The 12,650-nt window shown below is 32.5% G+C and overlaps 1 protein-coding gene across 1 annotated transcript in view; it reads right to left on the bottom strand.

Moving 5' to 3' along the window:
• Window positions 1-12,650, bottom strand: part of rk (G-protein coupled receptor rickets) — a 564,913-nt gene that overhangs the window by 27,814 nt on the left and 524,449 nt on the right. The window contains exons 6-7 of the mRNA XM_089644727.1: window positions 10,721-10,792; window positions 5,523-5,594 (exon numbers count right to left, since the gene is read on the bottom strand). Of these exons, the coding sequence (XP_089500853.1) occupies window positions 5,523-5,594; window positions 10,721-10,792 (144 nt within the window). The remainder of the gene's footprint in view (window positions 1-5,522; window positions 5,595-10,720; window positions 10,793-12,650) is intronic.

The following is a 12,650-nucleotide window of genomic DNA, read 5'->3' as shown; positions in this document are numbered from 1 at the left end:
TGACAGGGGAAAAAATTAGAGAACAGGGCTAAAGTCTTTATTATAATTTTTTTCTTTGGCGGGGGTCATATGGCATTATTAAAATATCATACTTTTACATATTGATAGGTGGGTTAAATCCCAGAATGAAAAAGGGCACCTGGAATGAGACAATCCAAAGTACTCATAAAAGAACCAGACCCTAGACGAACCAAGAAACTACTCGATATGGACAGAAACTCGCTGAGGAAACTGGTAGGACTACTAACGGGACACTGCCATCTCAAGAGACACATGCAGATATTGGGAGTGTAAAACACCAATAGATGCAGTAAATGTGAATAGAATGAAGAAACTCCAATTCACTTCTGGTGCCAATGTCTTTTTTGTCAATTTTTGCGCCCTTGAGGTGATTAGTGATTTTTTCACGAAAACGGCGCTATATAAATAATAAAATCATTATTATAATGCCTGCCCTGGTGGGAACTAGGCTCAGATACCTGGGGAGACATACAGTAGAACCAGAAGACATAGCGACATACCCAATGACAACCCTGGTGAACTTTATTAAAGGGACTGGGTTGTTGTTAAAGGAATGAAGTAAAATGGGTGATAGCACAATGGGCCTATGGCCTAAGTGCTCACGGGAACTACGTGTAAACTATCTCCGCCCTTTAAAAAAAAAGTTATTCGTTAAAAGTCTTAGTTGTAAATCACTTGACCTTAATCTTAGTTATAAGTCACTAGTGTTAAGTGTCTAGCTATGAAACTTAGTTATAAGTCACTAGTGTTAAGTGTCTAGCTATGAAACTTAGTTATAAGCCACTAGTGTTGAGTGTCTAGCTATGAAACTTAGTTATAAACCAAGAGTAATTGAGTAGTAAGTTGTTAAGCGCCATTGAAGTGATTTTCTTACGAAAACGGCGCTATACAAATAATCCTATCATCATTATTATTATTATTATTAGTAAAATAAGGTTTTAAAACGTTGGTATTGTTTAAATAATATAATTAACTTTGTATAAACCACTATTTCATAAAAAAAAGGATCGACATATTTCAAAACCAATGATTTCTTCTTCAGGATCAGGGCCGGCCCTGGGCGAAACGACACATGGCGCGCGTAAGATTCTGACGCCCTTTGTCGAAACCAGTAGACGCCTGATTAGGTGATCACTGTAATCATAATATTCAGATGATTTGTAGATTTGTGTAATCTCGAGGGCGATGTGTTATGACGGTTAGTTGTTAGGTTCTATCAGCGCTTTAACGCCTTGACTATCCGGCGCCCAGAGCGGATTGCTCCAATTGCGCCCGAATAGGTCCGGCCCTGGTCAGGATAAAAGTATAGTGAAAACTAACAAACTTAAGAATAGACGAACAAGTAAAGACAAAAATATTACAATAAGGGGTGATTAATTACTTCCACTGGAGCGAACATGTCGAATAATTCGACTTTTTTTTTCTTCTAATATTGAGCATGTCGAATGATTCGACGTTTATTATGTACCACTCGTAAAAATTAAATGTAATATTATTTAAACCAGTCCCTGGCCAATAATTTATTTCGTTGTAAAGCTGGTAAAATTGGCTTCATCTATGGCAACACCGATTATCCATAGATGCTTCTGGAAGAAATATTTGGCGGTTTAAATATGACAGTTTATTCCAAAAATTTTACCTTCGAGGCAAAACTGTTTTGAGAAATCGGTTATATTTACACATCTTTTAAAATGCCGTAAGTGATTGTGTTTTTGCGTTTTAACGCCATAATATATATTAGTGTAATCGTGATTCAATTATTAATGTGTTTTCAACTCCTTGATTTAAAAAAACGGTTTTTTTTTTAGCATATTTTCGATACAAAAAACTAGCTGTCATCTCGTATTTTCCCAAACAAAATGGCAGAATTCCACAGGATTTTATCAAATTATAAAGTATATCCTGAAAGATTGGCAAAGCTTATTGCTATGATATGGGTTTTTTTTAAATTTTTGATTCTTGTTCTATCACGAAACACAAAAACATGGATAAAATCTCCAGTTCTCAGTCACAATTATTTAAAAAGCAGCACTCTGATTTTGACATCGTGAAATATCTAGCTATCTGTATAAAACGATCAAATGACTTAAATAAAGCAAGTAGGGCAGTTATTCTTATTGGTAATTGTAAACAGTTAATGTATCTTCCTAATGTAGTACCACTTCTTTGTGGTAAATGTATAAAATATCATAATTTAGTTCATTCAAATTTAACAGGTTCACGTACCAAATAACACAAAATAATTTTCACGCATTATTTTTATCTTGATGTCAGCATATAAAAAAATGATTTTCTAGTATATATTTGGATCTGTGGTTGTAGAACAGGTCATAGAAAACATAAAACGTAGAAAATATTCAATGTGAATATTCAAAATATCCACTGGCGGCAATTTCAAATATACTCACGCACAAAATTCGCGCATTTACAAAGTTTACGATTTTTTTATAATTTTTCTATCAATTATACAAATACAAAATAATTAATAAAATATAGGTGAGTTTATTGGCTACATAGCAGTATATATTTTTTTATATGTTTACATATACAAATATGGAGTAATGATTTTTTTAATGTGGTCGGAAATTTTTCCAAATTAACTTTCAAAGGTGGCGAGCAAGTGAAGCTATTTTTCATTATTCTCTCTGTCGCTCCAGTGGTTATTTTTATATAAAAATAATAATTTCACAATTCAATTAATTTATCATAAAATTAGGTAATTATTGCATAAAAAAAATTTGAGTAATGTTTCTTTGATATGTCAAAATAGCAAAAAAATATAAATTATTATCAATAAAGGCATCAATTGGAAAATAAATTTGAGAAATTGCTTTAAAAAAATAGGTTAATAATAATATTTAATGGACTGTCAAAACTTTGTCCAATTTCAAAGTTATCTCACTGTAAACCCATTATATTTGTATCAAAATAATGATTTGTTTCCAAAATGTGGTTTGCAAATTCAGAATGTTTTATTATTATTTCAAACCTTGTATGCTCCTTAACTCTAGTATTAAAATTTCTAAAAGTCATCAGTAACTGTGTGTAAGATAGTTTTACCCGTATAATTTGTTGTGCCGATATCAGTAACTGTTGTAAGATAGTTATTGTACCCGTATTATTTGTTGTGCCGATATCAGTAACTAGGTGTAAGATGGTTTTTATACCTGTATTATTTGTAGTGCCGATATCAGTAACTGTTGTAAGATAGTTTTTATACCTATATTATTTGTTGTGCTGAAATCGATAACTGTTGTAAGATAGTTTTTATACCTGTATTATTTGTTGTGCCGAAATCAGAAACTGTTGTAAGATAGTTTTTATACCTGTATTATTTGTTGTGCCGATATCAGCAACTGTTGTTAGATAGTTTTTTATACCTGTATTATTTGTTGTGCCCATATCAGCAACTGTTGTTAGATAGTTTTTATACCTGTATTATTTGTTGTGCCGAAATCAGTAACTGTTGTAAGATAGTTTTTATACCTGTATTATTTGTTGTGCCGAAATCAGTAACTGTTGTAAGATAGTTTTTATACCTGTATTATTTGTTGTGCCGAAATCAGAAACTGTTGTAAGATAGTTTTTATACCTGTATTATTTGTTGTGCCGAAATCAGTAACTGTTGTAAGATAGTTTTTATACCTGTATTATTTGTTGTGCCGAAATCAGTAACTGTTGTAATATAGTTTTTCAATGTGATTTCATTTTTGTACTGCATCCGTGGTTTTATTTTGTAATCTTATGTCCACGGAAGCAAATGGAATAAGTAGGTTAAAGTGAAGAGGAGTGGTGTGAAGTTTTATAGGCGACAGGAAATCAAAGACGAAGTCAAAAGAATCAATAAATCGAAAATGTACGCCGGAAGTTTGTATTTTGTGGAATAAATGCATGAAATGTTGTGGGAAGTGCAAAAATAATGGAAATACGAAACCAGAAAATCGACGCTGTGATGCAAGTGTGAAATTTTATGTGTTTCGTTATTATTTATGTCACAGTTTCTTGATTTTCAATAATACATCTTTAACGGAAATACGATGAATCATATGAAGGTTTCTGACGTGTCCTTGATTATATTTAAAATATTTTGTGAAGTTTTCTAAGTAACCAGTATATCAAGTATAAACCGAGGGAGAAATAAATTTTACACGACTGTTTCCCGACAAAAAACCCCTGGCTCATTTCAGATATTTAAACCTAAACACAATCGTCATAGTTTTCAGTACTATAGATATTTATACCTACATATACCAGTGACAATTTTCAGACGTTAAAGATATTTACAGAAAATTTTATATCTACATATTTAAGTATAAACATTAAAAACACGAAAATTATTACGAGTATTTAATTTTCATACCTACATATATTACTATTTGTCATAATTTGCAGACATATTTATTCCTACTTAATATAAACGTAATAATTTTCAGATATTACGCTTACTAGTCACATTTTTCAGATATTAAAAATATTTACATTACATTTTATACCTATATATGAACGGAATCAATTGATCGCGTCTTGGATGTCCAAGACGCGATCAATTGATAAGTCCATGGATATGATTTCTTTCAATTCTAAGCGCTTAGATGGTTCACCTGCCCCCACTCAAACAGTTATTTTGCATAATGAACGACAATATTCAAAATATATACATATTAAGAGCTTATCCGACACCTAGGAGGCCGCGCAAAAAGCATCGGATTTTGTCTACCGACTGTCGGAATCTTTTGACAGTGATCACAATTATCACTAACTGACCATAGATGACGGATTTCGTCAATATCGTATTGACGTAGAGCTTTAAGGAGCACCCTTGCCAGACGTCCTGAACAGACATTTAAAAAAGAAGAAGATAGAAATTCCTTGAATTGAAAAGAATGCCAAAGAAATGACGAATAACCTCGTACGAGTATTAATTCTAGTTTGAGATGAGAAATTCAAATCATTCAATACAGTTTCAGTTTTAATCATTGGAGTTTGTTTTCAAGACAGTTCGATGGACAATAATTTTAAAACCATTAACTTGTCTAGGACAGAGATATTCAAATAAAAAATATTTGTTATGCTAGGTTTTCTACACTTGACATTTTTTTCGAAATTTATTTTAGGAAATAAAGAAAACATTATTGAAAGTAGTTTTTCCAGAATGTATCTTTTTTTACATTGAAAAGATTTTTTGCCAAATATTGTTTCCCGATAAATAAATGTGTGAGTGATATTAACTCGACCTACGTTTAAAGTACGTTATTTGACAGAAACTCCGAAAATATCTGATTTTTTAACTTATTAGATTTTTTTTAAACTTGTAGATAAGTAAAGAGACCTTTTTGAAGTTGATTAAAAGCATATGTACCTACCCGATAGATGACAATCTGTAAACGATTTTTCTGTAGAATTTAAAAAAAAAGAAAGAAGTATTAAAGAGCAATTTTAGGTAGTCTATCTTAAAAGATTCATAATTAAGTGAAGGGTTAAGAGAATAACAATATACTTACAATATTGTCAACGAAGTGAGGTTTGTGAAAGCTCTTTCGTCGATACTCGATATTCTGTTCCTTTTCAACAACCTGAAACAAACAATAAAATTTTTAATTTAATAACACAGTTTTATAAAAGGCTATCAGCAATAACAAGTGTAAAATCCCCTAAATCATCCTAAAATGAGGTATTGCGTCAGTAAAACGAGCGATAGAAATTTGAACATTTATAATAATAGCGTGAAACTTATCTCCCATCAATGATTCCAAAATATCGTTTTATTTGCGAACGTTGTTTTAGATTATAAAAGATTTTCAAAGCTGCAAACGGTATATGCACAAAAAATTAGATATATTTTGGCAGTTACATTTTTTTGGTACAATAAAAAAGAAGAAAGATCTAAACCCAAAAATTAAAAGCTAAGAAAAATGGCGTAATTCAGTTGTCACGTTTTGAATTTCTTAATTAATAATACAACATAAATATTTATTCGATATCTTAAAAGTTGGAACCATTCAACATTAATTTCTAAGGACGGGTTGTTTCAGAGAATTTGAACAATTATTAAAATTTCAACGTTAATTTTCAAGTTCTGTGAAAGATTTTTCCATTTTCTGTTATTATTTCAGTTCTGTCAAGCAGCTAGCCTCTGATGATATAATAACAGAACTTGAATAGGACTTTCACAGAACTCGAAAAATGAACTTTGAAATTTTATTAATTGTTCAAATTCTCCGAAACAACCCGTCCTAAGATAAATTGATCCTGGATAAACAATCCACTGTTAACCCTTAAATGCATACTGTTGCAAAACTGCAACATACCGTTCAAACCACCTTTAACTCTTTGGTGTATACTTAAGGCATGCCGTTTTAGAATTATCAAGTTCACGGTAATATATTTTATCGAGTGGCATCACCTTTTTTTTCTTTCGCGAATGTCAAATGTCACTTTTTCTTTAACAAAGTGAAGATTCTCGAAAATTGGTTGGAGGTTAGAATTACAGTTTTATTTTGCTGTTATTATTTTGATTTTCTTATGTAAGTAGATACAATAATATAATACTTATAATATGTAATAACTCGTATTTTTCCGGTACACTTATTAGTTTTGAGATTTTTTTTAGGTTTTTTATTTTTTTTTCATACGTAAATTGTTCATATTAATTTTTATTAAATACATGGTGTTGTAAACCTGCAAAAAAAATTTTTTAATCAAATATCATTAAAAAATTACAAAAGAATAAAATTTTTTATATTTCCTTGCACATGTATGTAAATATCTACAAAATATATTTTTTTCCTGAAAAATAAATAAATCATGCATTTAAGGGTTAACTAATTGGTTACTCTGATGCACGCAAAAAAATAGTTATATTAAACATAGATATTCTAAACATAAATATGCTAAACATAGCTATGCTAAAAATAGATATGCTGAACTTAGATATGCTAAAAATAAATATGCTAAACATAGATATGCTAAACATGTTTCACAAAATTCCTAACATCTCAATGGAGTACGCTGGAGGAATGGCAAATTTTTTGTATCTCTGCTCACAGATGTACCAGAGAGAATTGTGCTGAATTACTGCACATTTCAACATTTTTCATTTAAAATTCATACGATTACATCAACACAGGCTAGTCTTGACGGCCTAAGTGGTCAAGGAGTAAATTGGTTCTCTACTAGCGAGTTGTAGATCGCGGGATCCAATATCGGCGTGCGCAAGTAAATTTTAATTTATTAATTTGTGTTATTTCACAAATTACTCATTAAATAAAATAATAAACTGCCACAAGGCGGGTTCTTCCATTTTTCTAATTCAATAAACATGACACATAATAATTTTCTTTGTTAATTTAGTTCAATTTAATTTTATGACAATGTGTCTATAATTCTAACGAATCATCAAAAATACTGATTTCGGCTTTTAGTTCCTGTGTAACTCAGATTCAATGAACTCTAGTATTCGGATTTGCCTTAAATTGTAGAGTCATTTTCAAAATTGGATCTGATTTTAATATGGCGATAAATACCAAAAATATTATTTTTTAAGGTTTATTTGATTTAAAGTTCTCTAGAAATTTTTCGTATCACTTATAAAGTACCTGACTATCTCAATATTTAACCAGAAAATTATTTAAATAACATATATATTTTTTTATAGTAACTAAGTAAAGTAAGATTTCGTTATTTTTCAATGGTCTGCCCCTTTTAGCTGACTGACAATAAATTATTAATTATTATCATTCCTACATTGCGATGTTCCAGTTATTAATAATAATTTTCATGACGAGTCTACATAAAACTTGAATCCTGTGAGATATGAAAGCCGAGCAAACAAACAAGTCAGAGTTTGAGCAAACAAGCTTTGCAATCAAACAACTCTATTTTGAGGTTGCGGTCAAAGGAATTAGCCTTTCAAAGCTCTGCGGTATTTCGATGAAAATAATATGAATATATATTTACGCTTAACTTATTTAAGCAAAATTATTTTTTTATAAACAAGAATATTATTTTTTGATACTTGAGAGATTACTAGGGTTTTGTAATAATCTAGACCCCGACATTAAAGTTACCACCTAATTTATTGACCTATTATTCTCGACAGCTAACGCAATCTACAATTAACCTAATAGATTATACTTGCCATCTACAGGTGAGCTCATGTACAAATATCAAGAGTAATACAGATTTTTTTAAATTTTGTTGATCGATCCCAAGCCAATAAATATACTGCCTCAAGAACAAATGTTTTATTGTTGCATAGTACTTTTTATATGTAGATATTATATCGTCCGATAAATAACATATTTCATCATAACAAACTTTTTGGTACAGTACGTCTTTATATATTTTTTCTTGTTTATTCCAGATCTCAGGTAGGGGTGTGCAAAGAAAATAAAAAAAATAATTAAATACCCACAGAAAAAAAAATCATCTACGACATCAGGATTGGCCCAATGGGATCCTGCCAGAAATGGGGGTGCTGCAATCACAAGAGCGTTTTCGCTTGTCGCTAGTCGCTTTCTGTAGCTGGTGATCCGTTTTCTGATTAGGACTCAGAATCCGAATATATCAATCAACAGGTTTGTAACAGTAATTTATTTTTATGTTTCCTATCATTTTCGCACTCTGCATCAAAAGTTAGTTTACAAATATACATTTATGTATTGTGTAGTACCATTGCACTCAACAGTTTGAAGCCAGTGCGACTATGGCAACTGCAATCGGAGTATGTTGTGAGGCTGAAGGTAGTGGGGATTGGGAAGGAGGTACCTGGCTATTCAGATCTGGTAACCAAGTACGGCTAAAGCCATTTCAAGCAATGGTTCAGTTCTGAATGGTGGTCTTGCACCAGGGCGAAACTGATAATATTTTCCACTAGTGCCGCATATATACTATATATATATATATAGTATATTTGAAATAAACTAAAGTCTAAACTCAAACATTGACATTTTTTCGGATTCACTGCCCAAATTAAAACGTGGCATCATGTCAATAATATAAACTGTTCTATTCGCATACATACACACACACAAACACTCATACATACATTACACACACACACACACACACTATATAATACACACGTCACCCGGTAATTAAGGAAATAATATACCACGTAGCAGACATTACATGGAAACATATCATAGGTACTTAATATGAAATATCTAATTACTGTACATTGTTTCATCACTGTATATTATTAACTGTTTGTTTCTGTAATATAAAATAAATAAATAAGTGAATAAAGTGTGAAATAACACAAATAATCGAATGAAATTTGCTTGCCACCTCTGGATTACACTTCAACCTTACACCGGCCTTAAACTTCGACCACGGAGGCCGTCAAATTAATTCGCCACATTATGATATAATTACACAAGATAAATAAAAAACATAGTCAATTTTGCCGAATTTAGGGAGCAATTATAAAGTTTTATGGGTACTGACGATCATTAGGGAAATTATAAATGTACCTGTTCCATATTGTTTATTAAGGATAACAGGAAGCATTATAATTATGTTATTACGGTGTGTAAAATTTTAATTATTATTACTGCCGTGCGAATGAACTTGGCTTGCGTGTAGTGTTTTGTTTGTTAAGGCGACACAAGACTCTAATAACGGGGTTCGCTCGACGATTACATTTTAATTACTTATGATGAACGTAAGGATGTAAGTTTTTTGTATTTCAGATTAATTATTATTTTTTTGGTAAACTTATGTTTTAAGACAAGATTTTTTATGCATAGCACAAAGGGTAACAATTATTTTACAAGCAATAATTATTCGCCTGAAACACTCATCCACATTGAAAAATCTCCTGATAAAAGATACATGACGCCAACGGGACTCGAACCCGTGTCCCTTCGATTTCCGGTCGACAGCTCTGACCACTGAGCTATGGCGGCTTATCTCTTGTCCGCGAAATAATTCAATATATACTAGTGTTTCATTCAACAATTACTGCTTGTTACATTTTTTTACCTGAAAACAACCAACTTTATTTTATGGCGTCACGTATCTTTTATCAGGAGATTTTTCAATGTGGATGAGTGTTTCAGGCGAATATGTAATTATTGCTTGTAAAATAATTATTTAAGATTAATAAAAAAAGGATCTTACCATTAATGTACTATAAACGAAATCAAGTACTTAGGTGTTATTATAGATGATCAACTGCGCTGGAAGGCACATATCAATTCTATTACAAAAAGTATGCTACATTTTCAGATCTCTCAGATCTATCCTTAAACTTAAAACATTAAAATGTGTCTATTTTGCACTCTTTCAAGCAATTGCTACATATGGGATTGTGTGATGGGGAGGTTGTGCATCTTCAATTCTCCGTCCCATGATTTTAACTGAAAAACTATTGCTAAGGATAATATTCAAATGTCACCCGTCACACCCATCACACTTTTCAAAAAATTTATAATCCTAGATATTCGTCAATTATACATTGAGACTATTTTTATATTCAATTGAAAAAAAATATCACCAAAAAAACAAAACAAAATATTCATACGCGTTACTCGTCACACCTAAAATGTGTAATTCCTCCAACAAAAACAGCATTTGCCCAGCGACTATTTTCCTATATTGCTCCCAAGATATTCAATTCACTCACTACTAAAAAATAATAACTTAACACATTCATAAATCTGTAACACATCATAAATTTTAATAAGTAAGTACTTACAGAAAAACTAGTTGGGGCATTTTCGAGAATGCTGAGAATGGTATGTCTATCAGCTTATTGTAGGCCAAATTTCTGAAACAAACAAAATAATATTATTAGAATACATAAGTATTCGTTTTTCGTTAAGGCATACAATTAGTAGTAGTAGCAAACTGGAAACTCCTATAGTAAAATAAGTAATATTCCCACATCTGCGCTGATGATTGATACTGTAACGTTGGCCAAATAAGGAGTTGGCGCTAGACCGCAAATATTCTCCGAAAAATATCACGATAAGGTCCACCGCTGTTTTCATCGCACACGGATATGAGAGCGGAGCCGTTATCTATTCGTAACATGGCGGGCGTAACAAGACGGCGAGTGATTACTGTAGCTACTGCGGTGGAAAATGGACGAATGTATTCGGTACTTATATTCACCGCTATTGCGGCCGTCATATAAAGTGACGTTCTGCTAACAAGCAACGCTTTGTTAGATATTTTGCAGTGGCTTATTGCACATATTATCAATTTAGAAGGCGGGAATGGGTACCGCCGCCAAGGAAAACCATTTATTGGGTATCCAAAACCTCTTGCATAGGTCATCCTAAGTGGTACGCCACGTTTGAGGACTTAGCAGGGGTGCCCGGGTATATGGGGGGTGAGGTTTGTTTAGGACTTGACGGCGAATGCATCTGCCCACCAACTGCGTGATGGGGGAATCGGGTGAGGCCGTTTGAGAGAGAGACTTTCTTGACCCATTGACTTGATTGCAGTGGGAGGGATGGATTTATACATTAGTCCTTGACACACTGACCCCCAGATTTTTACCCACCCCTCATACCCTTTTCCTTCCCAGAACTTCCTATCCTTCCTTACCTTAAAAAGAACCTCCACACAACATACCCAAAGATGACTGTTGTGTTCGCACAAACAGGTCTCCAACTCGTCTTGGAGGAGTTTAATTATAAATGGTTCTTTTATATCAATCAGGGATTTATTAATACTCCACGTATTATAATGGTGACTCGATAGTCGACCTAACTAGAGGCTGGCTAATTGGAATCTGGGCCAGTGAGTTTCTCTGAGAGCCTTCGCACTGGTCCTGGCGACTACTGGCTACTGGCTCCATCTTGCGGACTTCCACGCAAGCTCTACGCACTGCCATCTGTGCGTGCATCTACAAAGCTTCCTAACAATGACATAGGCCCTGAGGAACATAATTTCTTAATTTAACTAATTTAGGGTTAATGTAAAATATATATTTGTCACGTACTGAGGTTTCGTTTTGGAAAACATTTACATAGTTTGCTGTGGAAATTTTTGTTGTTATAAGTTTATGTTGAAATAGTTTTTTGTGGATACTTTTCTGGAGTGAGATCATACGCAGTGTTACTCGGTTCACATAGGGAGTAAGCTCTTGACTGTTATTTATCCTATCACAACCCGCAACATCGAGGCAAAAACATCACGACAGAATTACCCGGCGAGAACTCCCGTGTGAACACTCTTTTCAGATTACGTACAAAAACGGGATCGAAATATTTACATTACGCTAAAACCGGCTCATTGTGAAAAGAATATCGTACATTGTTCAGAACTAATGGCATGTTTTCAAAAAAGCTAGTTTTGGCGGACATTTATTTAAATTTGGGTTGAAAACAAATCAATTTCTTAATAAACAACTTTTAGTAAATTCCTAATAATATCGTAACAAGTGTTCGTGCACCTGCGTTTGTCTCAATAATATATATCAAGATGAAATGCGAAAATGATTTTGAACACGCGTTCCGAAATCACGACGATTTACTAATAATTTATCAGGAAACCTATCAATTCATTCGTTATGGGCCTGAAATTTCGTTTTTTACCGAATACCAAATAATTTGAAGAGATTCTTAAGAAAAAAGCAATATTTTTTTATCAGTAAGTTTTCTCCGTGTGGTTTTCGG

This window comes from Hesperophylax consimilis, chromosome 21 (assembly GCF_061612785.1).
Source record: "Hesperophylax consimilis isolate HC1 chromosome 21, BYU_Hcon_1.0, whole genome shotgun sequence".
NCBI classification, from domain to species: Eukaryota; Metazoa; Arthropoda; class Insecta; order Trichoptera; family Limnephilidae; genus Hesperophylax; species Hesperophylax consimilis.
This window is presented reverse-complemented; position numbering and strand designations above follow the sequence as displayed.